The 27,812-nt window shown below is 41.3% G+C and overlaps 2 protein-coding genes and 1 pseudogene across 9 annotated transcripts in view; 2 read left to right on the forward strand and 1 right to left on the reverse strand.

Moving 5' to 3' along the window:
• Positions 1-10,113: 10,113 nt before the first annotated feature.
• LOC309629456 (histone H4 pseudogene) lies at positions 10,114-10,621 on the reverse strand (annotated as a pseudogene). Its single transcript has one exon. The product of its transcript is annotated as a histone H4 pseudogene (transcript).
• A 5,022-nt stretch (positions 10,622-15,643) lies between these two features.
• On the forward strand, positions 15,644-16,736 carry LOC309629459 (histone H3.2). Its single transcript, XM_082393505.1, has one exon. It carries the CDS (start codon positions 15,658-15,660, stop codon positions 16,066-16,068), a length of 411 nt encoding a protein of 136 aa, XP_082249631.1. The 5' UTR covers positions 15,644-15,657; the 3' UTR covers positions 16,069-16,736.
• Positions 16,111-27,812, forward strand: part of LOC309629434 (histone H2B type 2-F) — a 65,187-nt gene continuing 53,485 nt past the window's right edge. For 3 of the 7 annotated variants that reach the window (XM_082393441.1, XM_082393442.1, XM_082393443.1), the window contains exon 1: positions 16,872-17,509. In XM_082393441.1, coding sequence (XP_082249567.1) covers positions 17,133-17,509 — 377 coding nt within the window. In that variant the 5' untranslated portion in view covers positions 16,872-17,132. Of the gene's footprint in view, positions 17,510-20,586; positions 27,227-27,812 lie in introns of those variants that run through there. The other 4 variants (XR_014245076.1, XM_082393444.1, XM_082393445.1 and 1 more) reach the window with 4 other exon arrangements.

The following is a 27,812-nucleotide window of genomic DNA, read 5'->3' on the forward strand; positions in this document are numbered from 1 at the left end:
CCTCCCGTAGGGTCGGGCTCTTCTAGGGCGTCTTCTTAGTCGACCGTGGCCCAGAACAGTTATCTGTCCCGGGAGGGGGAGGGTGTGGGGTGGGGGGAGGGGGTGGGGGTGGGGGTGGGGGAGGTTAGACCAGGCGGAGTCACTAGGGGGCGCTCAGGATTCGAGGACTTGAGCGCGTGGGGGCTGGCCTTCAGGCAGTTGAGAGCCGTGCGCATGTCTGACCTCCTCACCCCCGCCGGAAAGGGCCCCCCCCCCGCGTGGCTCTCCAGCTCCGGAGGGAAATCGCCACCTCGGTCGGTCCCGCCCCGTTTCTGCCGGGGGAAATGTGGCATTTTTGGGGTTCAAGTGTCGGTAATTTGGGGCCTCACTCCCACCCTCTGCTTCTAATCAAAACCCGGGTGTTGGATGGAAGGGTGTTTGTACAGATCCTAAGGCCACTTTCGTGAGCTGGGCGTTAAACAGATTGCTTCTTTCCTGCCGAGTTCACAGTGAGACTCACTCTACTCCGTGAAGTAATCTCTAAAAGCTCCAACCTGTGTTTGGATTCTCTGCCCAGACTTGGTAGTGTCTCTACATGTTTTATTCAGACATGTGGGAAGTCGGTCCTCAGGTTTTGGATTACTCAGCGAAAGAACAGAAGTGGGGCTCTGAGTTCAAGTTTGGGGAAGAGATCAAACAGGCAGAACATGGTCCTCCTTTGGGGAGAGGAAGTTACCCACTGTTAGGAAATAGTGAGAATGGAGGCCTTAGAGATGATTCTTGTACCATTTGGGAGGTGGAAGTGCAAGGCCTTTAGTGGGCAGTGGCGTGGGGCAAGGTCTTGTAGAGCCCATCCCCACAGTTACAAAGGCTCTGACCCATGGAGCTCAGATACAAAGGCTGTACAGGTCTTAGGTGACACCTCTTCTTAACCTTCTCAGTCACTTATCTGAACTTGGAAAAGGCCAAGACTTATGTTTTCTGCTTTGTCTCAGCACAGTGCCAGGTTAAAAGCGTTCATTATAGAGATAGTGAGAAATCACAGAAGGGAGAGGGAAAAGGAAGGATATTTACTTTTTGTTTGTTTGTTTGTATTTTAAGCTTTAGTTATGTCTTTTGAGATGTGTCAGAAAAGGGGGGAGCAGTGTAGGGACTGCGGCCCCTCCTGCTACAGGTTGCTGTGTGTTTCTGCTCCAGGGTCACAGCAATTTCCAGAGCATGCCTCTGGGTCTCTGCCTAGACCCTTATTACCTGCTTAGGCCCCCAATGCAGGGTGGATCCAGGGCCTGGGTCTGTACTCTGAGTTAAGAAGTAGTGAATTCAAGGGCTGTGTGGGGCACCAACTTTGCACCCGTCATCTCATCCATCCTCACGGTAAAACTTTCAGGGACATACAGACATAGGGCTCTCTGAGGTACAGCTTGAGGTTCTCTGGTGAGTGACTTTGTCCAGCATCTCAGGTTCAGGAGCAGCTGAGCAGACCCTGGAAACTGCAATTTCGTGTCAGGTGTCAATGCTCCACATCCTCTGCCTGCCTCTGAGATCACATTGCTTTATTTTACCAGTCTGGGCACCCTTAACATCCAGGAAGTCTTTCTGTATGAATCTCAAGGGAAGTTTAGTGGCATTTTTGATATCCAGTCAGGAATAGAATAAAATTTTGTGTTCCTGTCACTGTAGAGACCTACCCTCACAGCAATCTAAATTGATTTTATCACCTGCTCATGGGTTACACCCTGCAACTGAAAACCACTGCAATAGAGAAAATTACAAAGAATAAAGTAAAATCATCACTCAAACTAAAAAATTCTTACTGTTTTGTTCAACAAGAAGCCTGGCTGGGACTTCCCTGGTGGCCCAGTGGGTAAGACTCCGTGCTCCCAATGCAAGGGGTCTGGGTTAGATCCCTGGTCGGGGAAATAGATCCCACATGCATGCCGCAACTAAGAGTTCCCATGCTGCAACTAAAAAGGTCCTGAATGCCACAACTCGGTGCAGCCAAAATAAATAAATAAATAAATAAATAAATAAATATTTAAGACTCGGTGCAGCCAAAATAAATAAATAAATAAATAAATATTTAAACAGAAGCCTGGCAACTGTTCATAGCTGGAAGCATGTATATGAGTTTGCAGAAATGGGAACCAGGTCCTTAGGCTCTGTGAGCAGACATGCACTGTAATGAAGGCGAGCCGTGGTAGGCAGTGGAGAAAGGTGCAGATGAATTATCTGGAAGGTCAGAGGGAAAGGTCAGTTTTAACCAAGGGACCCACGGAGCTCTTCTTGTAGGACAACTTGAGGTGGGGTTCAAGAAAAAGACAAGGAGAATTGTGAGTGGTGGCTGGTCCACAGGGTCCAAGGCCAGAAATGGGAAATGACTTTTCAGGGGTGGGATTTTGAGGCCGGCTTATTGGGGGTCTTGAATGCCAAACTGGGGAGGGGGTAAATTTCACTCTGTAAACAGTGTAGGGGGAGGGATTATAGAAGAGGAAGCAACAAAATTAACATACCTATGTAGAGATGCTCATAAATACTAGTAATCAGAGAAAGGCAAATTAAAGCAATAATGAGATAATCACTTTATACTTGATACTCTGGCCAGTCATGGAAAGTTGAATAATGCTAAGGGTTGGCCAGGATGGAGGGCTTAGGTGGTTGGTGCCCAGCTGGTGGGGTGTGACCTAGGGCAGCCATTCTGAAGAGCAGCCTGGTACTTCTTAGGCCAATTAAGGTTATACATCATGGGAACCAGCAACTCTGTTTCTGGGTATTCATCCAAAAGAAATTCTCACACAGGTCTATCAGAGACCATGACAAGTATGATGGAACATTAGAAACAATGTGGGCATTCATCACTGGAAGAGCTGATAGAGAAAATGTGGTAGACACACTCCATGGAGCGTGCTGCAGCAGTAAGAGACAGTGGATTATATGGATACGTAACCATAGGACAGATCTTAAAAACATAGTCCTGAGAGAAATAAGGACATGAGATCTAAAAGAATATTATTTATGAAAATTTTAAAATTAATAGATTTTGCAATCACACATAGAAATTAAAAGATACTTTAAACATAGTAGAATGGTTTTCTGTGGGGGGTGATGGGGAAAAGATAAGGAAATGGAGACAAGAGAGTAAGAAAAGTGGGGAACGCCCAAACGGGGCAATGCCTTAAGCAGGTGGGTAACATAATCAGGGCTGTGTACACGGAGGGTTAATCTGTAGTGGAGGTGCAAAAGGAGTCAGAAGTGAGCAGCAGCCAAGGAAGGCGGCCAAGTCCCAGGCCTCAGGGATGTAGCAGATGAGAGGTGCTGAGCATGAGGAGAACAAGGCAACCAGCCACAGCAATGGACTGGAGGGAAAGTTTTGATGTTATCGCAGGTAGAAGATTGCCTGAACCTGGATGGGGATAGAAGGAGGTGGTTATGGCAAAAAGTAATCAAAGGTGTCTCGAGACCTTCCTGCCTGAGCGACTGGGAGGATGAGGCCACCATCACAGGAATAGGCAGCCTGGGACGGGGAGCTGCTGAAGCGTTCAGGCCACACTGGGTCAGAGCTGGCACCGGGCAGAGGCAAGTGGCCATGTCCTTCAGGCAGCTGGGATTGTGGATCTGGAGGCGGAGCTAGAGACCAGCTGGATTTTCCTATCTGCCCAGAGGAGCTAGAGGAACCAGTGGGAGTGCTTGGGAAGAGCTTATAGGGAGATCAAAGAAGGGGCCTCTCAGGAATCTACACCACTTAGGGATCTGGTGGGGAAGGGAAGCTAGAGTAGAGTTTTGTCCTAAAAGCAGAGGAAAAATATCATGAGGAAATTGGATCAGATGATTTCTTGGGTCTTTTCCAGAATCAATATTATATGGTTCTATTAAATAAATGTAGCAAATGTATTAAAGATCCTCAGATTATTTGGGGTTTTGAAATTTTAGACAAATATTTTAGTAAGATTCAGGAGCATCATAATGTATCAGAGAATGCCAAGTTATTTAAACTGCATGAACGTCAGTTTCTTGCTTTGAAAATGGGGATAACTACCTCTTGGGGTTGTTCTGAAGATTTGTAAACTATGCAAACTATATAAATGGTACATAGTAGGTATTCAATAAATGGGAACTATTACTCATTATTCTCTTGCTTAAAAATTAATTCAGGGACTTCCCTGGTGGCACAGTGGTTAAGAATCCACCTGCCAATGCAGGGGACACGGGTTCGAGCCCTGGTCCGGGAAGATCCCACATGCCGCGGAGCAACTAAGCCTGTGCGCCACAACTACTGAGCCTGCGCTCTAGAGCCCGTGAGCCACAACTACTGAGCCCTCGCGCCACAACTACTGAAGACCATGCCCAGAACCCATGCTCCACAACGAGAGAAGCCACCACAATGAGAAGCACGCCCACTGCAACGAAGAGTAGCCCCCGCTTGCCGCAACTAGAGGAAGCCCGCGCGCAGCAACAAAGACCCAACGCAGACAAAAATAAATTAATTAATTAAAAATAAATAAATTTAAAAAAATAAAAATTAATTCAAATCAAAGAGTGGTATCTAAATTCAACTCCAATGGCCACTTCATGGTTAGAGAAACCAGAGGTTGCTGTGCCTCCTCCCATCTCCATCTATTTTCTCCTTCAATCCTGCTGCCACCATTCTTGTCCAGGGCCCTATAAGGCTTGCAACAGCCTCCTAACTCATTTCAATTTCTAATTCTCTGTCCCCTTCAGTCCACCTTGCACCTCAGCCAGACCAACCTTCCCAAAATATCACTCTCAACTTGCTCAAGAATCAACAGAGATCTCCAGGCTCTATTCTACTGTGTCTAATCTCCTCTGCTTGATTTCAAGGTTCTCCAAGATTCATCTCTTTAGGGTGTGGTGAGCCCAGCTGAAAAAAAAAACATTGGTATGGAAAATCACCCAGAGGATTGCCTACTGAAAAATAGACATATGTGTAGTGAATTCTTTTCCTTTTCAATTTATAAAATTGAATTCTTTTTAGCGAATTCTTTTCCTTTTCAATTTATAAAACTCTATTTTTTAAGATTTAACTAATATTTATTGTCTGCCATGTGCCAGGCACTATGCTAGCCATTTTGAGATGGTTTATCCCACTTCCTATATTTTTAAAACATTGAGTGTTTTTTATGATAAAGACTTACAAAGGAAAAACAAAATGGCTCATAATCCTACTCTCTAGATTACTTCTGTTGATACACACACACACACACACACACACACACAATAAAAGTGATACTTTACTTGAGAGAGAATCCAACAGTATAGAAAGGAATAAAATGAAAAGCAAAATCCTCCTCTTCCCAGTCTCCTACTTTATTTCCTCTTCATAATGGTAACAACTGTTACAGATTTCTTATATGTACTTCCAGAAAAATGTTCTATTTATTTACCAATACAGTTCTATTTATTTACCAATGTTCTTTTAAGACAATTTACACAGAAGACACACTATCCTGCCCTTTGTTTTCCTTTTCCTTAAAAATATATTTTATCTATAAGTGAAATATATAAGTGAAAAAAGTATATATATATATTTTTTATATAAAAGTGAAAAAAGCAAGGGGCATGACCTTGAGATATATATATGAAGTCCTTCTATCTCAACTCTTACAGATATAAAAGTGCCTCTGAATCAATCTGCTTTATTCTTTTTAAAGGATGCACAGCTTTCATTTAATGGTTATTTCTTAATTTATTTACCCAGACTCATATTAATTAATATTTAAGTATTTTCCAGATTTTTGCCACTAAAAACACTGTTACAACTTATTAGCCTTGTACATATAATTGGGGTACATTTTCAGTATATCTGAAGGGTTTTTTTGATAGGTATTGCTAAACTGTAAGCTTCCAATCTAAAAGTTTTGGTACAACTGGCTCTGGACATTAGCAATTAAATTTGGTCAGTTTGTTATTTAGTTCTGAATCTCACAGTCCCTCTTAGACAGGATGAGCAAAATGTTAAGTGTTTCCTGATCTTCCTGCAAAGTTTCTTTCTTAAGGCCGTGGGCCCTCTCCAACCAATCAGAATCCCTGCGCAGGGCTAAACTTTGTGAACTCACGATTGAATTTTCCTCAGTCAGGTTTTGATTTTGGATTTGTGTTTCTTTGATTGATTTTCCCCCCTCTTCTCTTCCTTTGCTACTTGGATTTTGTGTTTAATGGTTGGGAAGTTTTTGTATTCAGTCTTATTGCATTGTGAGGTGGTAGAAAAGGAAATGAAGGGCTGGTGGCCACTCGTATGAGAAAATTGAACTTTGGCAAAGTTAAGATTTGCCATGGTTCATATAGCCCAGACTATCTTCCTATCTATCTATGTATCATCTATCTATCTATCTATCTATCTATCTATCTATCTATCTATCTATCTATCTATCTATCTATATCTTCTGATTATCTGGGGTGCGGGGAATTGTACATTCTTATTTTAAGACATCCGAAGAATTCAAAATGTTCAATGACTATAACAAAAACCAACATCCATAAATCACTCAAATTTTTGTGAACATTCTTCCTGATAATTCTCTATACATCCATACATATTTATATATACTAGTAATATTCTGCATTAATGATAATTCTATCCTTTTGGCTCAAGTAGAGAAATAACATGTTCATCAATAGATAGAATATAAAGTTCGGAGTAAAAGGTTTCAAAGGAAGCAAATAAGAATGTTGTGAAAGATGACAGGAGCATCCAGTCTTCTAGAGGATAATGCTGCTATTCAGAGAAACAGGGAGCCTGGAAAAGAAAGATAAGACTTCAAACTGGTCCATTGTGAAGTCTGATTAGCCAGTGGGACACTTAAGTGACCATGGTAATGGAAGTAGACATGCAGACTGGGCAAGAATCATTTGTATACATATATCCTAGTGGAAGTCCTGAATTCACCCAGGGAAGGAAAGACTTGGCAGCCAGGGCTGGCTTACAGAGAGTATTTGAGCCACTCAGGGGTAGAAATGGGAAGGAAATTATTTTGTTAGCAAATCAGAGCATTGGGTCTTCCCTGGCGGTCCAGTGGTTAAGACTCTGTGCTCCCAATGCAGGGGACATGGGTTCAATCCCTGGTCAGGGAATTGAGGTCCCACATGCCCCGCAACACGGCCAAATAAAATAAAATTAAAAAACAAACAAGCAAAACAAAAAAGCAAATCAGAGCATTAATTCCTCACTGTTACAGATAGTTAAGAACAACAACAAAAAAGCCATTTATTAACACAAAAATATGCATAATGCATATACTGTAATTCGGCAATATTCACAGGCTGGATATGACTAACAGAGGATTCGGTCATGTCCTATTATAATAGTATTTAATGGAGTAGACGAGGGGGGAACAGGGATCATTATTAAAATCACGGTAAAGAAGATAAATAATGGTTAATTAATTAATAATTAATGGTTAAAGGACAAGATCTTGGAGAAATTTAGGAGTAAAAAAAAGAAACATATCCACTGATTACAAAATTCGATACTGTCAAAAACACAAACCAGTAGAGAACAAATGTATGGACACCAAGGGGGGAAGGCAGCAGGAGTGGGGTGCTGCTGTGATGAATTGGGAGATTGGGATTGACATATATACACTAATGTGTATAAAATGGATAACTAATAAGAACCTGCTGTATAAAAAAATAAATAAAATTAAATTTAAAAAAAACCCCACAAACCAATAATATTTAGTAAAACAAGCTAACTACATTTTTTATTCATACTTCTTTTTTGCCCCAAATGCTTTTAGGAAATAAGCTATTTTAACTTTTTCCTCCTGTAATATTTTGTCCTACAAAAATTTTATTAGGATCATTCACCTAATGTTTTTCTTTTCCATCAAAGAAAGCAAAATTTAACATTATGGTAAAAAATTAGGGCAATATATACCCAGATTCTAAATATTTTTGTTTGATTTAAAGAAAAACTGTTACCTAGATCAGTCGTTCTCAAACTTTAATGTGTTTCAGAATCAACTGAAAGGTTTGTTAAAAATACAAATTGCTAGGCCTCACCTCCCAGAGTTTCTCATGCAATAGGTCTGGGGTGAGTCCAAGATTTTGCATTTCTAACAAGTCCCAGGTGATCTGATGTTCCTAGATTAGAGACCACACTTTGAGAACCACTAGTTTAGATAATGGACATGTTCCCCCACCCCCTTCCTTTATTCTTTGGTTTCTCTTCAAACTTTTGATATCTCCTTCTCCAGAGTATCTCAGTGAGGATCAGATATATTCAATCTGCATTGCCTTTAAAGTTAAAAAAAAAAAAAAAATCACAGTGATATTTGAAATACAAATGCCATCAGTTGCAGTTGAGATTTTGATTTAAAGGGAAGATGAAACATCTTGACCATTGAATCCTCTTATTTATTTCTCACTTGGACATCTTCACAAATGTTATTCTTGCCTCTCACCCCCTGATCCTCCCCCTCCCCTTTACTGTATCTCTTAATAGGATGCGGGGCATTCGGTTCCTTCCTTTTTTTTTTTTTTTTAAATATTTATATATTTATTTATTTGGCTGCGCCGGGTCTTAGTTGCAGCATGTGGGATCTATTTCCCTCACCAGGGATCGAACCCAGGCCCCCTGCGTTGGAGCGCCAAGTCTTAACCACTGGACCATCAGGGAAGTCCCTCGGTTCCTTCTTAACAGTCTGACACAAGCCCGACCTCCACAGCCAAGCTTGCTCATTTCCCAGCAGCCAGTGACTTCTGTAGTGTTAAGAGTCCTATGGTAATCATCGGCTACATTTCTCATCATACCGAATATGTGCCACCATGTACTTTTGGGCTGTGTATGTTAGTATGTATGTATGTATTGTATATGTATGTATTTATGTATTATTTTTATCCCCTATTCTGATAATAAGCTCTTACAGGCAAGTCTCACATGCTTTGAGTTTCTGGCATTTCCATTGCTAAGCACCATGTTTTAAACCTAGCTCACCAAGTGTTTGATGCTAATGAGAGCTGCCAAGTGTGGAGACCAATAAAGCAATAGCTGGCTTATCTTTTGGGAGCCGACAGAACTTCTTCTGTAGGATTTTTTCTTGGCTACATACAAGCCAAATTTAGCTGTAAAATCATAAGCCTAGATAGAACACCAAAAAAAAATCTTTTACTTGCAAATGTAATAGCTGCAAAACTATAATTAGGTTTAAGGACCAGAGGCGTGGACCTACATTTCAATTCAAATCAAGGTGATTTAGAAGTGATAGTATAGAGAATGGCTTCACATATATATATAAAGGAGAATTTGCTTTTGCCTTGTCAAAAATTAAATTGTGCTTTCTGTATTGATGGTGGGTATGTTTCTGCCGGTCTCTTACTCTAGGCTATAACAGGCCCTAATGGAAAAGTCACATACCCGAACTGTTTCTTGAAGACTTGCTTTCACATTAAGGTTATATAGTTTGCTCAGATTTTATATAAGGTTCATACTTAGTTGCTTCTGCATTTGTCTCTTTGTAATGTTATCACTGAAAGACAAACCTCATAAACTAAATTCTCCCTTAAATGTAGCGTACGTGTGCACGCACAGGCACTACTCTCAGCAGATAATTGTGAGGGGCCTTTAACACCAAAAACACAGGAAACCAAAAATACTTTTCATACGCTAGCCAGATAATTTCCAGATGTACTTCAGTATTGTATTAATGAGCTCATCTCTGGTCTAACAACCTATATTTGTTTCATTTTTGAATGGTTGGTGAGTGGATTTGGTTTTGCTAGTGCTTTTGCACCTTTCGAAGTGAGGAGACTGTAATGACACAGTTACCCAATGTGAGCACAGCGTTAAGCCACCCAGCCCAGTCCCTCACTGTAGACCTGGTAAGTGAAGCCCCCACACACCACTTTCCGCAGTCTGGTCCAACGATTACAAATGATACACGCCCAAAAGCAAACTGAAAAACGCTTTAAATCGGGAGCACGTATAGCCTTTCAGGTTGGCAAAAATTGAGGCAGGCAAGTGAAAGGCAGCTTTTGGTAAGTGACTCGGGTTTTCAGGGCTGTTAGCACTTTTGTTGGGCATCGGTACCTCCTAGACTCCTGGTCCCACTACTAACCAACCCCCAAATTCAAAGTTACCTATACTTCAGGCAAGTGTCTAGCTCTTCTGATGACTGTGTGGTTGGCCCTAAAAAGGGCCTTTGAGATTGTCACGTAGAACAGAAGCTGCAGCTTAGCCTCCGAAGCCATACAGGGTACGTCCCTGCCGTTTGAGCGCGTACACCACGTCCATGGCAGTGACCGTCTTGCGCTTGGCGTGCTCCGTGTAGGTGACCGCGTCCCGAATGACATTCTCCAGGAACACCTTCAACACACCTCGGGTCTCTTCGTAAATGAGGCCGGAAATGCGCTTGACTCCCCCGCGCCGAGCAAGGCGCCGAATGGCGGGCTTGGTGATGCCTTGGATGTTATCTCTCAAAACTTTGCGGTGGCGCTTAGCGCCACCCTTGCCCAAGCCTTTCCCGCCTTTCCCTCTTCCCGACATAGCAGATGAGGTCTGAAAACACCTTTGAGACAAGCAAGGTCGGCTTTTCCCCTGATATACAAGAGTAGCGGACCAGATTGAAAACCGAAAGCGCGCGGGCGGGAAGCTGTCCAAATGGGCCCAGCCCGCTCGACATTTCGTCATTTCTTTTCTGCTGTTTCCCTATCCCTCCTTCACCCTCCACAGCTCCCTCTAATGGACTCTCACCGTTTATTTTTATTTATTTATTTAACTTATTTCTGAAGTATAGTTGACTTACAATTTTATATCAGTTTCAAGTGTATCGACAGCGATTCAATATTCTTATAAATTAGACTCCGTTTAGTTATTATAAAATACCAGTTACATTCTCTGTGCGGTACGATATATTCTTCTAGCTTATTTATTTTATACATAGTAGTTTGTATCTCTTAATCCCCTACTCTTATATTGCGCCTCCCCCCTCGGACTCCAATCTTTTAAAAGATCTATTTGCCAGAGTCCCCGGGAGAATTCGGATCCCAGCTTCCGGATCCCGTCGCTGTTTTCGCCTCTGTCTCTCTCCCTGTGTGCCCCCAGAAGGCATTAAATTTAGGCTAGGAAGAAAGGAATAGTGGAGATGACCAGAGGAAGAGCAAATGGAATCCAGAGACGGAAAGGAGAACAGAGCACCAGCGCCGCGTACAACACCGACAGAAGGATCCCAGGCTTCGGAACCACGGTTACATAAAACTGCAGCAAAGGCGTTTCCCACAATTAGACTGACAAACCCGGTAGGCGATCTCAAGAGCAGCGGCACCTTGGATGTGCGTGGAGGGGGAAGCAGGGAGAGCGCCGTAATTCCCGAGTCTCGTCTCTGTTTTGTTGATATGAGGCATGGAGTTTCACCTCATTTAGGAGAAATCAGATCCTAGGAAAATTGGTCTGTATACTGCAAGACTTCTAACATGGAGGTCAGTGAATCCAACTCACTGTCATCCAGAGCTCTGCTGAAAGAAGCAATATATATATAGAAAGACTGAAGGGCCTCTGTACCTCCGTTTCTACAGATCCTCTAAATCCGACCCTTGTTTTCAGCCACAATTCAGTGCCCAAATTGAGGCCCTACATGGAGCTAGCAAAGTTTGCTGATTGGGTTTCACAAGAGGACATCTGCTCCATATTGAGAGTCATTACCAGAAACTTCCTTATGAAATCGGGGTTCTGCTGATAACACGTTCATTACCAGGGCCTTCTGTAGAATACAGGAGGAGATGTGGTTTCTGCATCAGAAATAATTATGTTTTTTTCTGAGACATTATTATTTTTTTTGCTATCTTTAAAAAAATAACGACAACAAAAAACAACTTATGTTCCTTCTTTCAGCTCTCCTTTAGCTCAACCTTCTATATGCTAATGAATCTTAAATCTATATCTTTATCCAAACTTCCAGGCTCCAGACATGTAGATTCTCCTGGTTGTTCTTTAGTCATTTTAAACTCAAAATCTCCAAAAATCAAAATGTTTAAACTTAAAATCTCCAAGGTATGAATCTCGTGGGGGCTGAGGGAATATATTCTCCTCCCCCCATCCCATAAGAATGGGGTTCTCTCTCTGCTCTTTGGATGGTGCCACCATGCATCACATGCCTAAATCAACACCCTGGAATTCACAATAGATGTTGAAGGGTAGTAGCATATGCCACCCCAAAACATGACTGTAGGAATTCAGGACATGCTACCTCAAAATATGCTGCTTTGGTGTATTGATTATTTTGAGCCGTAATACTTTGAAAAACAGCAAATGCAGGGACAGACTTTCTTTGAACTCCCCTTATCTGCCTAAAGACAGATCCTTGGAAAGGAACTCAATTGACAGAAATCCCATCCCCAGGTGGTTTCATCAACCAGGGAAGATTGACTCTTGTCACAGGAGAGGAGACTAGAAGTCAACACCACACTCAAACTTTGTCACAAAGTATCATACCTCCCATCTATTCTAAGGGTCCATTCATCTTTCCTAAAAATCATTTACTCTCCCTAAGAGGCCTACCTGACCCCTCTTTCCTGTTAATCTTTGTTAATTTTCAGACCCAGCCAGGGACCCTAAGGGGGTTCAAGGAAAAATTTTCCTCCCCTACACAACCCCTCACTGTACAGTATAGGCAGTAGTGTTAAGGACTGGTAGAAAAGAGGAAGTGTTTATCAATGAGTAGGATGTTGGGGGAATGAGTTTAGCTCAGAATGGGGTAAGAAAAAAAGCTCAGAATCATGGCTTCTCAATTTGGTCTAGGGCTGCAGGCCACTCAAAATGAAAGGGAAGAAGGCACATGGCCTGACTAACCCACAAACCAAAGATTCAGTATCAAAATGGGGTACTTGAAGCCCTGGCGGTGCTTGACGTCAAAAACTAAACACAGATTGTCTTTCTGAAACATATATTTTAATTTAGTTCACTACTTTTGTATTAAAAAGAAACACATGTGCATACAAAACATTATATGCCTAATAATTCACTTACTAACATTTTCTTTTGCCTGTTTATTCCCTATGGTAAAATTTAAGCTTCTCATCACTGTTTTCTTCCCCTCCTCAGTACTAAATAGTGAAATTTCAGTGCTGTCTCAAAACTGCAGATTCTTATTATTTCTGATGAAAGAAACTTAAGAAATATTAAAGGAGAAAAATATTCCCTCTTCCTCACAGCTGCAGCAAAGCAGAGGTTCTTCTTTTTTTTTTAATTAATTAATTAATTAATTAATTGTTGGCTGTGTTGGGTCTTCGTTTCTGTGCGAGGACTTTCTCTAGTTGTGGCAAGCGGGGGCCACTCTTCATAGCGGTGCGCGGGCCTCTCACTATCGTGGCCTCTCTTGTTGCGGAGCACAGGCTCCAGATGCGCAGGCTCAGTAGTTGTGGCTCACGGGCCTAGTTGCTCCGCAGCATGTGGGATCTTCCCAGACCAGGGCTCGAACCCGTGTCCCCTGCATTAGCAGACAGATTCTCAACCACTGCGCCACCAGGGAAGCCCAAGAGGTTCTTCTTTATTATAAACTTGCTTCTGATAAAGTGGTGTATTGAGAATGCTCACAGGAGTATCACTCTATTGCCCAATGTGGAGAATAGGTGAAGTTGAACTAATATGAATCAGAATTCTGTTATTAAAGGTGACTTCTAAGGCAACCATATATCAGATTGTTATATTCAGAGAAATGTTACCTATGACCCATAATGATATACTATTCTGATAATCTTATTTGATTTGTTGCCCCGGAGTTAATATTTAAATTGGCATCACTGTTTTTGAGTAGAAATTCTTATTCAATTTCTTTATTAAGCCAGAGGAAGACTCTTGGAATTTTCTTATTCTCTACATTATAAAGGTAATATATGTCCCATTACTGTTAGATTTTATATAAATAGCTTGAGAATCTTTTTCTTGTTTAAATGAACACATCCATACAGCTTGGCCAAGAGTGCATACACTAAAAAAAAAAAAAGAACATTTCAAAGAAATGTGTCATTTGTTTGGGCAGCTTTGGACTGTCATCGACACCTGCCCTGGGGTAGTTTCCTCTTCTGATGGGAATAGTTCAGTTGAGTAATTCGATCGTATGTTGTGAAGATTCTTCAGTGCTTTAAAATATACTCCAAGCCTGATGAAACTGGAAATCCATTATAATTTCATTCTTTTGCTTTAGTATATTATGCAGGCCTTGTTGCTTATCCAGGATGAGCTATAACTTCTCTGAGACTCAGTTTATTTATCTGTAAAATGAGGAAAGTAACATCTATTTCACAGAGTTGGGATTAAATGAGATAGTGTATGTAGAGAGTTTTACAATACTGAGTAGTGCTCTGTATATGTAAGACATCATTACAAAACCACCACAGGAGGGGGTAACAGTTGTTCACATCAGCTACACTTTTGTGCTGACATTTTGGCTCTTCTCCCTAGAGCAGGAGATTGCTGCTGCCTAAGGAGACTTCTAATATGAATCGGAATTCTCTTATTAAAGGTGACTTCTAAGGCAACCATACATCACAGATTGTTATAAAGGTAAGTTTCTATCTTGTGTTTAATTTTCAGGAAATCCTTTCAAAATCACTTTTATTTTATTTTGACTTCAGGAAGATGGTCATTCATACTGACACCATAGAGGTAAGTTTTGAGCCTCTTGGGGCTGCTTTTGTTCTCAGGCTTGAGATTTTATAAGATTTGGATGCAGTAATGTTTTTCTAATCAAATAAGCATATGAGTAAAAGTTTTTATGTCAGTTATTACAATTTAAAGCGTTGGTAACCTTACATAACTGCTGTTTTATTACATGTAATTTTCCGAGAAATTCTTCAAAGCATATGAAATAAAAGGCAAAGGATCTTCAATTTCCTTACAGAGAATAGAAAAGATATGAAACTTTAAGCATCAGAAAACACTTTATTGAAGAAAATATGCTAGCAACTCAGTAATCAACGAAAAATTTATTTGCTTTCACACTTTAAATTTAAATCTGACTGATAAGCAACTTTATTTAAAACTCTTCACCACTGTAAAGGAGAAATTAATATTTCTGGTCTTATCATCCGTTACTTAAAGCGTTCCATCTATAGGACCAAATTAGCCATTGATGGATTGAGGAGGAGGAAACCGCATTCCAAGGGGAAAAGGCTGAAGGCTCTACTCTGTACATTGGTACCGGTCAGCACGCAGCTTTGGCAGAGATCCGAATCAGGTAAACGTTAAGTTTAGTTTTTGGTTCCTTCAACCACATATTTTGTTGAACCTCAGTCATAATGTAACTCTAACTTGCTTGGCTCGGTGTCAGGAGCTAAATAAATGTTAGCTATGGGAGAGGAGTTACAGTAACTAGTAAGTAGAAATGCAGGCTGAAACCTAGGGCATGCTTGTATTTCGAAAGAACCTGCTAATATATAAATCCCAAGCGTGTAAAAACACTTTATAAATTACTCTTACAAACGTTACAGCAGTTTAAAGAAAAGGTCTGAAAAAAAAAAAATCTGTGATCGGTAAGATTATAGAAAAGTACTGGAAAGGGGAGGTTATAAAAGATTAGCATAACAATCTTCTGCCCAGTAAATAGGATTGATTTCTATCCAATGAGATTACATTTTCGGAAATTCCTAGTTTTTCTGGCCCAATCAAGACGAGGCTATGTCTATAAATAAGACTGCCTAGGGGCCGCTGAATAAAACGAGTGAGATATCATGGCCCGTACGAAGCAGACTGCCCGCAAGTCGACCGGTGGCAAGGCCCCGCGGAAGCAGCTGGCCACCAAGGCGGCCCGCAAGAGCGCGCCGGCCACTGGCGGCGTTAAGAAGCCGCATCGCTACCGGCCGGGCACCGTGGCCCTGCGCGAGATCCGGCGCTACCAGAAGTCGACCGAGCTGCTGATCCGGAAGCTGCCCTTCCAGCGGCTGGTGCGCGAGATCGCGCAGGACTTCAAGACTGACCTGCGCTTTCAGAGCTCGGCCGTGATGGCGCTGCAGGAGGCGAGCGAGGCCTATCTGGTGGGGCTGTTTGAAGACACGAACCTGTGCGCCATCCACGCCAAGCGAGTGACCATCATGCCCAAAGACATCCAGCTGGCCCGCCGCATCCGCGGGGAGCGGGCTTAAGGCACGCGTTTTAAACTAGACGATCTAAAGGCTCTTTTCAGAGCCACCCATGTTTTCATAAAGAGCAGCTGTGCCAGCTTTAAGCTTGGTGAGTTCCTAATGCACAAGTGTTAAGGGTAAAGTGGGTCGGGGAGTCTCGCCCGTGTTGGGTGGTGAGGTTATGGAGTTAAGGCAGACAGACGCTAGAGGGAGCACCAGAGGCAAGGTCTGGGTCGTGTCGGTCAAGTACTGCTTTTACTTGCTGGCTTGATTTCTTAGTCCAGAGCGCCAACCTTGCTAAACTTTGCAAGAGGATAAAATCTGCTCTACCAGTCGTTTGTAACGCGTTCCAAAGTGCTAGTACAAAACGTTAGCACAAATCTGAATACTGAAATTAAGTGACACTTTAGAAGGCCGTCATTATGTGATAACTGTTGGGATGGCAATCTGGGTTTTCAGCCCGATTGTACAGTTACTAGAACTAGGCAGGATGTTAGGTAAAATCCTCGATCCCCAAGTAGTTCCTCGGGATTTCAACTAAGAAGAATGGGGGCAAGAGTCCCGAGATGTGTAAGAACCCATCTTCCTCGTTGCCTAAGACAGGAGGCGCAAACCGCGAAAAAAAAAAAAAAAGAAAATGTGGGCTGAGGTATTGTTGCAAAAACCAGAACCAAACAAACTTCCACAAAGTAGTACAGAGGAGTAAAATGATGCAAAAATAAGAGAAAGTTAACTTGTCTTTAGCTGGCGCTTCAGATCTCCAAGTAAAAGTGAAAACCAATTAACAACAAAAGACCACAAACAGGAGAAACTACTTTTTACATAATTTAGTGCTTAGTGTGAAATGGAACATTTTGATTGGTTAACAAGACATTTGTTCTAAGGGCCACTAAGGGAGCGCGAGCAGAACCTTATTTACATGGGCTCCGCCCCTCTATGACGACACTGTTGGATATTAACCAATAAAAACATAATACTGTGCTAGTCTTCATTTGCATACAGGCTCTATAAGTAGCGCGTAACCAGGTTGTTTCGGTGTAGTCGGGATCACTTCTACTGGCGTGTGGGGATTCTCCTGTGCGAAAATGCCTGATCCAGCAAAATCTGCTCCTGCTCCTAAGAAAGGTTCTAAAAAGGCTGTCACGAAAGTGCAGAAGAAAGACGGTAAGAAGCGCAAGCGCAGCCGGAAGGAGAGCTATTCTGTTTATGTATATAAGGTGCTGAAGCAGGTTCATCCAGACACTGGCATTTCGTCGAAGGCCATGGGCATCATGAACTCCTTCGTGAACGACATCTTCGAGCGCATCGCGGGCGAAGCGTCGCGCCTGGCGCATTACAACAAGCGCTCGACTATCACGTCCCGGGAGATCCAGACAGCTGTGCGCCTTCTGCTGCCCGGCGAGCTAGCCAAGCATGCCGTGTCCGAAGGTACCAAGGCGGTTACCAAATACACCAGTTCGAAGTAAGCGTGCAAGAGACGAACTAGAACATCTTTATTTTACCCCAAAGGCTCTTTTCAGAGCCACTTAAGTTATCGGGGAAAGTGGCTGTAAACACTTGATAAAAGGTGGGTTTAGTTGTTGGTTGGGTAGGTTGGGCTCGTGATCACGAGTGCTTTTTGGATTTGGGGCTAGATTGGGACAGTGATTGAAGGTTGCGTTGTTAAAGTCTAGGATCTCCCATGGTCCAGTGGTGCCATCTAGTGGTATGTGTCTTGCTGCTGGTAACAAGTGATTGGTCCTTAAGATGGTTCCTACCTAGTCTGAGTCCTCAATGGGAGCTTAGGTACAGAGGGGCGGGGAAGGGCTGTCTCTTATTATTAAACCAGTAAGCGAGTTGGGTTTTATTTTATTCTAGAGTACAGATAGAGAGTCCTATAGTTTCCCCAGTTCCCGCTGTTTAAGTCTTAATGTTTTAATCTATTTTTAACATATACCTCTAGGTGTCTGTCACAAACTTTCAACATCGCCAAATGCTTTAGTATGTTGGCCTACCTGTAAATCCCAACCTGGCCCAGTGACCCTCAACCAGATAGATTTCCCACCCCACCCCCTCCACCCCCCCCCATGGGATATTGGCAATATCTGGAGACATTTTTGATTGTCATCACTTGGGGAGAGGGGTGCTACTGGCATCTAGTGGGTAGATGCCAGGGATGCTGCTAAACATCCTATAATGCCTAGGAGAGCCCCCACTACCAAGAATTATTTGGTGAATGACGTTGATCCTTGCGCCAAAGTTGAGAGACCCAGTGCCCAAAGACTTCCCTTCCTTCAGGATTTTTTCCCTTCTGGGTTTAATCCTCATTTAGGTCAAACCCTTCCCCACTCCTACCCTGCTTTTGGTGAAAACTGAGCAGCACTTAATTTACTGTGCTTGTTTACACTCCTCTGCTGGAAAATTATCTTCTCCAGGGCAAGGACCTTGTCTTGGTTCTGTAACTTTCCTGGTTATAGGACCCACCTCCAAGCTTGCTAAACATACTTCCAGGTGCCTCTCCTGAAGTTCCCTGATAAGGTCACGTTGGAGGTGGGGGACTGGGGAGGTGGTTTTTAGTGTTCTCAGGTGTATTTTTTTAGAATAGATTTTGGGGGCATGGTGTACAAAAGGGCACAGTTAACATGTGGGATGAATTTCTAAGGCCCTCTCAGTTCAAAACTTGCATAACTCAAGACCAATCCCGAAAAAGGCTGGATATTTTACCAAATAAAATATACCCTTGAGGCAAAAGGAAAAATCTTAGCTTCCAAGTCACTTGACAGTCAAGTTTTGAAATTAAGCCATTCCTGGTTAAACTTGGGGGAATTTACATGACTTTGTGCTTAAAATGAATTTTATTCATTTATAATGTAGGAGTTCAAATTTACATCTAATTAAAAGTTGCATAAAGTGGGCTGTATGTGATTTCTTTCTTTCACTGGGAAATTAAGATTCTCAGTGAGTCATCTTTCCCTAGAGACTATCAGACAAGGGACCAGGGAAAGATGACTCAACTGAGAATCTAAAATTTCTAGTTGAAAGAAAAGAAATCATTATACAACACACTTTATGGTAGGAAAAATCACTCTATAAGTGAGAACTTACATGTGCCAGACCCTGTGCTAGGTGATGGGGATATACAGGTGCTCTCCTTCCCAAGTCCATGAAGTGCACCTGGAATTTTATTTGTGACCAATTATATCAAGTGTCCTCTGGGAAGTTTTTTTTTTAGTTTTAGTTTTACCCAATTTTCACTGTAACATCTTTCAACTTTTTAATCATCTGATTTTTGTAGATGGAATTCTTCATCATTCCCTTTATAATCTGTGACTAGGTGTCATTATTTCTGTACTCCTCATCCAGGTTGTAACATTTTTCTTTTCACTTTAATATGTCTCTTTAAACTTAAAATTTTCACATAGACTATTTTTTAGGGTTTTTCATTATATTGGAAAGCTCTGACTGTCCCACCCTCTTGCCCGCAAAGCAATTTAAGTCACATTGTACTTGGCTCCTAGCATCTCAAACCTGCTGAAGCTTTCTTTGTTCACCATGGTCCTAGCTTGAGAGAAATTTTATCTTCTTGTTCCCTGTGAGATTCATTTTCTTTTGCAGAGGGTATAACTATAGTAAAGTATGGGAATAAGCCTTTTCTCAGTCATCCCAAATAAAATTTATCAGAAAATATTGTCGGCTTAAAATGTCCCATATCCAACCATACTCGACACTTCCACTGCTGTCTTCCCACTCCAAGCCACCATCACACCTCCCAGGTATTTGCAATGACTTTCTGACTGGTCTCTTTGCTTCTGCCTCTACCCTCACTCTATTTTCCACAAACCAGCTAGAGTAAACTTTCTGAAACCTCTAAGTCAGATCATGTCACTCCCACACCATCCTGCCCAACTGAAAATCCCCATATGGCTTCAGAGAGAAGGTCCACACTGATACAATGGCCCACATCCACCTCCTCTCTTACCACTCTCCCTTTTGTTCTGTTTCATCACACTTGTCTCCCTGCTCTACCTCGAATACACCAAGGCCCTCCTATCTCAGGGTCTTTGTGCTTGCCATTTCTTCTTCTGGAAAAGCTTTTCCCCCAGATATTTATATGACTGGCTTCCTCATTTCTTAGGCTTCTGCTCAAAACTTCCATTACTCTTCAGTCCTTCCTTGACCAACTTATGTGAGATAGCAAGCCCACCTCCCTCTCTCCCCCCATTTCTTGGTACTCCTTGTCCCCATACCTTGCTAAATTTTCTTCCGTGTATCATCTGAATACTAATGTATTTATTATTTGTTTATTACTGAATCAGAGACTGCTACCCATAAAAGCTGTTCTTCTCTGCTTACTTTAACCCCCTGCTTTATGGGTGCATGGCTTCTCAATTAAAGGCTAATTTACCAGCTTTTCTTGCATCTGGGTTTCTTCATAAGACAAAGTTCTGAGCCAATGAGATATGAATGGAAGTGATACATATTATTTCTAGTTTGTGTCCTAAAAAGGAATAGATATGTGCTGCCCTTGCCTTTTTACCCTCTCCTCTGGCTGGGTTACAGATACAATGACAGGAACTATGGAAACCACTCTGAGCCCAGAAACAGAAGCCATGTGATGAGAATGGCAGAACTGTTCTACTAACCCTGGACATGAGAGATGAATAAACTTGTATTTTGTTTAAGCCACTTTTTTTTTTTTAATATTTGGCACAATAATTTAGACTGTTCTCCGACCAATACGTTGTCTGACTCTCCTCCTATCTTATCAGAGTAAGTCCTATGAAGGTAGGTACTTTGTTTTGTTCACTGCTCTATGCCCATCATCTCGAGCTGTACCTGGAATAGAGTGGGCACTCAGTAAATACTGATGGGATGAATAGATTGATGAGGGAAGGAGTGGTTGAGAGGGAGGGCAGTGGGATTGCATTTATGAGATGCAGAACTCTAAGAGTTGGCTTTAACAAAAAATGATTTTAAAAATCTTTTGCCCTCTGAATGGGCAACAGCACAACACAGAGTGAAGGTCTAGGTGCAGTTGCAGACACCTGGTCCACAAATCAGTTTAGAAGCTTCATAGTGTAAGTTGTTGGGTATTTAAGGATACTTACCTACACTAACTCAGAAGCAGTAAGAGGGTAAAGGAAAACTTTTGTTTCCTCTACTATTCTCAGTACTTCTGGCCACCAAGTATGTGGGTTTTCCACACCAAGCAATCCTGACATTAACTACGTGGAGTTAGCACAGACCCCACAGGTTAAGGGCTCAGTCCAAAATGATTGCCCCCCCACCCTCTATACCAACTTCAGATGCCAATCACAAGTAGTGGGTCCCTAGGTTACACACACCTCTGTCAGTCTTGGCTACAGATCAGGAGTTCCCACAACCCCCTCCTCAGATTCAATAATTTGCTATAACAGCTTACAGAACTCGGGGAAACACTTAGGTTTACCAGTCTATTCTAAAGGATATAGTAAAGTATACAGATGACCAGCCAGATGAAGATGTACATAGGGCAAGTGTCCTGAGTGCAGGAGCTTCTTTCCCCATGTAATTGGGGTGTCCATGTGGCTTCCTGGCATGTGGATGTGTTCACTGACCCAGAAGCTTTCTGAATCTCATAGTTTAGGGGTTTTTATGGAGGCTTCATCAAGTAGGCATGATGGATTATTAACTCAACCTCCAGTCTCTCTCTCTCCCCTGGAGGATGGGGGGTGTGGGGTTAACAGCTTCAATCTTCTAATCATAGCCTGGCCTTTCTGGTGACCAGCCCCTGTCCTGAAGCTACCCAGGAGTCCACCAAGAGTCGTCTCATTAGAACAAAATATGCTCCTATTATCCTGGAAATTCCAAGGGATTTAGGAGCTCTATGTCAGGAATTGGGGTCAAAGACCAAATATTAGAACAAACGATGTTCTTAGCACCCCTATCACTCAGGGAATTACAAGAGTTTTAGGAGTTCTGTGTTAGAAACTGGGGGAAGAGATCAAACATACATTTATTATGTCACAGGCCACCCCCTGGTCTCTGGCCATGGACCCCTTAATAGCAAACCAATTATAAAAGTCAAAAGATACTGGCTGAAAGGCAGTGTACTGTAGTAGTGATGGGCATTAGCTTTGAGTCCCAGCTACCCCACCTAAGAGCTATATGACCTTGGGAAAGTTTCTTTACTCTTCTGAACCTCAATTTCTTCATCTGTAAAATGAGAAAAATAATGGAACCTACCCTCAAGACTTGTGAAGATTAAATGAGACAATGTACTTAATGCACTTAGTACAGCAGCTGGAACATGGCAAATATTTGATCAGTGTTTCTCCCATTATTGTGGCTGGGAAGGCACTTGCATGAGCACCCTTGTACCTCCAGAGCACATTTCCTTCCCAACAAGTTATGCTTTAAGAGATTTCTAGTGATTTGAGAGTCAACTCTCTAAGCATCTTGCAGTAGAGCAGTAAGACCTTCTTTATCTTAAAAACATCCAAGAAGGTAATGCCACAATTTACTTGTTGGGCCTCTGATACTGTAGAATCTTTAAATATCAGCTATGTGTCCCAAAAGGGAAAAAAAGAATTAAATAATAAAAGACCTTATTTCTAGTGTCTGTTACTAGTGCTCTGTAAAGACCAATATAATCTTTGGCAAATACCTTTTAAAAAAAAATCAGATGATGTTTGCAATACTTCCCATCAATGCTTTCAGAAAAAAATGAAATACTTTCATCCCAATACTTCTTTCTGATTTCTGAGTTGAATGCTCTGAATTTTGACGATTTAACACAAGAGCAAGCCAAATGAATAGAAATGATCTAAGGCATACTATCAGGTAGCACAGAGAAGGACACACCTTATAACCAAAAGGAGAATGTGCAGATATTTGGGAAATGTTTAATTAGAAATTCAAAAATGGGCTTGGTGGAGTCAGGTTGATGACTTCTGAGTTCTTCATTTCTGCTTGTTAATGTACTTCATGTTTTTCCTCTCAGTATTTTCAAGATGAAGCTCCTGTTCCTGTCACTATTCAGGAATGAAAGTTTCCCCAAGAATATAAGACTTTCTTATTCAAACTACAGTCCAAGGAGTGGTAAACAAATAAGATGGCAGTCCCAAGACCTCAATATTTCTTTTCTTTGACCAAGAACTCATTACACAATGGATGAGATATTTCAGATGGTTCTGCTAAAAAGAAGCATAAGAATCTAGAGAGTATCACTATCAACCAATCCAAGGAACTTTGCTTTAGATGGCCAAAACCAGAAACAGAGAGCAAAGTAAGAGAACTAATAGAGCTTGAGCAGTTCTTTAGCATTTTGCCTTGAAGGATCCAAACCTGGATGCTGATCTATTGTCCCAAGGATGGTAAAGAGGTAATGGCTTGGGACTGGCTGAGTATTTTGAGAGAGCGAGAGATTGACAGATCAAGATCTCAGTTGATCTTGGGACTGAGGCAGCACAAGGCACCCAGAAGAAGGAATTCTTGTGGCAAAAAATGGAGGATGCAGATTTGTGAAATGAAATAAGGAACAATTTATCTCTGTTGTTTTACAAGATCAAAGGCAATAATTTTAAATTATCAGAAGGTAGGGGAAAATCCATATCACTCTTTTGATATCAGTGTTTTTAACATTCAGGGGAACAGAAAATACCTAAAGATATCAGCTTTATTTTTTGTTGTTGTTGGCAATGATGTTTGAGCTTTGTGTAGGTCTTAGTTTCCAGTTAGTGGGATTATCATTTTGAAATGCGTTGAAGGAAAACTCCTTAGGCCAAGAGGGAATGTTAAACAGAGTTCAGACACACCACAGATATAACCCTGGACAAAGGTTGTTCAGTGTTCTTAATAAAATTCCCAATCCTAGGGATGGGCCTTAAATTACTTGAATTTCTCTCTGGAGATGTATATTTCCTATAGTTTGGCATGTCTACTTACTCAAGACCCCTATTATAACATGTAGAATAAGCAGGAGAAAGGCATACTGATTAACTTGTATATGCATCAACCATAAGATTACTTCCAGCGAGGGAGCATATCCTTGTTTTCGTAGGCTTCTTCCTTCTCCTCCCTGCTGCAATATGAAAATCAAATGATCTTGCTTATATAAGCTTCTTTGTAGGGAACTTTTCCTGTGATGTCTTTTTAAGTATTTGAATTTTGATTTTCACAATGTTTTCACATTAATATCAAGGAACTGGGCAACAGAAATTATTATTTTTGAATTTTATTTATTTATTTATTTATTTTGGCTGTGCCAGGTCTTAGTTGCGGCATAGGGGATCTTTTTTTTTTAGTTGCCACATGCAGGCTTCTTAGTTGCGGTATGCGGACTTCTTAGTTGTGGCATGCATGCGGGATCTAGTTCCCCAACCAGGGATCGAACCCGGGCCCCCTGCATTGGGAGCGTGGAGTCTTATCCACTGGACCACCAAGGAAGTCCCCAGAAATTATTCTTAAGTTAATGTACCTAACACAGGTACACACACATGCATAGACTCACATGCATGTGCATACAACAAAGATTTTTAATAAGTCAACAATCATAGTGGTGATTATGTTAACACAGACACATCTTTTTCAAGAATTAAAAGACCAAGTCGACTAAAACTTGTTTGAAGATATAGAGGATTTGAAGAACATAGTTAACAAAAGTAATCATAAGTATAAGATTATACCTACACCATCTTGTATCCAAAATGGAAAAAGTACATTATACTGAAATTCACATGCAATACTGATTCAAAACTGACCATGTGTGAGATGACAAATGAAAACTCAACAAGTGTTGAATAAGCTGAAGCCATACAAGATATATTCACTAATCATAATGCAATGAAATAACTAAAAATACTCTCCTTGATCTATACTGTTAGGGAAAAGCACATGGTCAAAGAAGATATCGAAATAAAAATTATATAGTCTTTAGAAATAAACAAAGTGAGCACTATATATTAAAACCTATATGAAGAGGTCAGAGGACATCTTCATAGCTTTAAATGCATTTATGAGAAAATAAGAACTATTAAAAATAATGAATTAAACTTTATATTTAAAAGCTAATAAAGGAACAATAAAACCTGAGGAAAGTAGAAGGAATAAAGTAGGATAGAAATCATTGGAATAGATCATACTTCCCCACTCACTCCCCCAAAACAGAATTAATCAATAAAACCAAAATCTGGTTCTTTGAAAATTTAAAAGTTAATCCTTTGGTAAATTTAATATTGAAAGAAAAAGTACACAAATAACATCAGAAAAATTAGATATTGAAGTATTAAAATGGTATGTATATTTTGATACAGATATTTACAAATGTAGACAACTCATTTTTCAATACAAATGATCAAAGTTGCCTTAAGAAGAGTAGAATACCTGAATAAAAAATTAGCTATAGGAGGAACTGAAAAGATAGGCAAAGATCTACCCTTAAAAACAGCACCAGAAAAAAAAACAAACCAAAAAACAAAAAAACAGCACCAGGCCCAGACAGTTTTACCAGACACTGGGTGAAGAGACAATACTTATTATATAAATTGATCATGATAATGGAAAAATATTAAAAGCCACCTACTAATATTATGAGGCAATGAGAGCAACAAATATTATTAAGATTAAGTGAAATAACCCCTGCAAGGCAAATGAAAGAGTATTTGGTAAATAAAAATAATCCATAAAAGTTAGATATTATGAGCCAGAATATAGATCTCAAAGTAGAAAGAGAGGTAATTGGGATAAGAAACTGCAATACAAGGAGTTATTAAGTGTAAGGTTAAGATTTGAATTCTAGTTTATTGTGCACAAAGCCTGTGAAATTTCAAGAAATTATTGCTTTAAAGTTAGAAAATACTATTTTCTAAAATAAATATGATACTTAAAATCCCATTGTACATACCTATTTTTTTTCTTCAAGGCTTTTTTCCTGCCCGTGCAGAAGTTGTCCTCAAAGTTACAGCCAGACTCCAGATGATTGCTGTTTCACTGGAGATCATTGCTTCCTCAAAATTATCTTTTCAGAGAACACCATATTTGGGGAATTTATTTCTCTAGAATGTGTAAACCAATTATTTCTAGCCTTTCTTAGAGATTTTCTATCTCTATTAACTCACATACCGTGTTTTGGCATCTTTCCCTTTTACACATGCTCCTTCTCCACAATTCATTCTTTTGTATCCTAAGTCAAAGGGTTAAGGAATAATATGTGCTTAGTGTGACATGAAGATGAAAGGGGAAGGCAGGAAGATGAACTTCTTACCCTTTTGGGGTTTTGACCCCATATTTAGAAACAAACAAAGATATGAGGAATAAAGGGCAGCAAACAATTTTATTGGCTCCAATTTTACTGCCAGTGTGCATTAACAAAGAAGTCTATACCTAAAAGACCTCATGGGGGTCCAGATTTTCAACGTACTAGCATTTTCTTTTTGACATCCTGCTTTCCATTGCTAACCTTAATATACAGCTCTCTTAGGTAGGGTCTTTCATTTTTTATACTATTATCGCTATGCGACCTTTTTCTGTTTTTTATTTGTACTTTCCACTTAGATTGCCTCTCTAGTCCCATGGCTCTGAATACCACATATATATGATGATTCTCAAAAGTTTATCTCTAGTTCAGGATCCTTAAGCTCCACACATGTATCCATTGCTTTCCCAACAGTTACACTTAAATGTCAAACAGGAATCTTAAGATGTTCAATACAAAACTTTTGCTTCTTGCTACTTCTCTCTCCCCTGCTCCACCAATTTGCTCCTGCTGTTTCCCAGCTCAGTCTATGGAATCAGTTTATTGCTCAGGCCCCAAATCTAGGATTTGTACCTGATTCCTCTCTTCCCCATATTCCCTACATGTAATCAATCAGCAAGCTTTTTTTTTTTTTTTGCACTTCCTACAAAGTACATTCCAAATATGACCACTTAACACCTCTACTGCTACCACGTTAGTCCAGTTCTCTCTCCCCTGGATTCCTAACTGTTTTTCTTGTTTCCACTGTTGTCCCCTTACTACCCCGAGGGTCTGTCTCCAACTAACTCTGGTGGCAGTGAGGACTGCCAGACGCTTTCCAGCCAGCTGTGCCTCCAGTGTCTAATTCTTAGACTTGGAATTACAGGATAGGTCTGGCTATCTTTGGCTTCTTGGCGGAAAATTTCTAAATCCAGAAGGCACTGGTTTTTCTCCCGACTGAGTCTGGGAGCCAGGAAAGACCCAGAATGGAACCAACGCTTCCTGTTTTACCCAAAACCAGTCGATCCACTTTGGGGATTCCTTCTCAGGCTAGGAACCTTCTGAGTGTTCTGAAATGGGCCTGGACTCTTGTAGAAGCTCCCGTGGTCCCCAAATGAGTTTAGGGCTCATCCTACAGAGCCTGGAAGGTGAGAAACGACCACTCTCCTCACACCCAGTTGCCTGTTCAGCTCCGTAACTGTCTACTCTGGAGAGTTGTGCTTAGGTCTGGAACAGACCTGGGGATTACAGGATGGGCCCAAGAGCTTCTCAGATGAAGCTCTAAACTTCTAAGATGAAGCCTCGATAGGTCCAGCAGGCCCTGGGTGTTGTCCCTGCTGAGTCTGAGGGCGAAGGAAGGAAAACCCCACCTTCCTCCTCTCTCCCAGCCAGCTGCATCAGTCCCCTCTGGGCCCTTGTTCTCAGTCCTGGAAACTTGTCTTCCGGGATAGGACAGGCCTTGGACCCTTGAGGGAGACGCTCCATGGTTCCCAAATGCATTTCAGAGCAGCCCGTGAAGAGGCTGGGGGCTCCCTGCCCACAGGTCTGCAGGTTCTGCCAGCCCGGGGTCCCT

The sequence above is a fragment of the Balaenoptera borealis genome (assembly GCF_965194805.1).
Source record: "Balaenoptera borealis genome assembly, chromosome: 1".
Classification (NCBI taxonomy): Eukaryota; Metazoa; Chordata; class Mammalia; order Artiodactyla; family Balaenopteridae; genus Balaenoptera; species Balaenoptera borealis.

What these genes read in the sequence shown, in the direction of transcription:
- LOC309629459 (XM_082393505.1), top strand. Translation starts at nt 15,658, where the DNA reads ATGGCCCGTACGAAGCAGACTGCCCGCAAGTCGACCGGTGGCAAGGCC.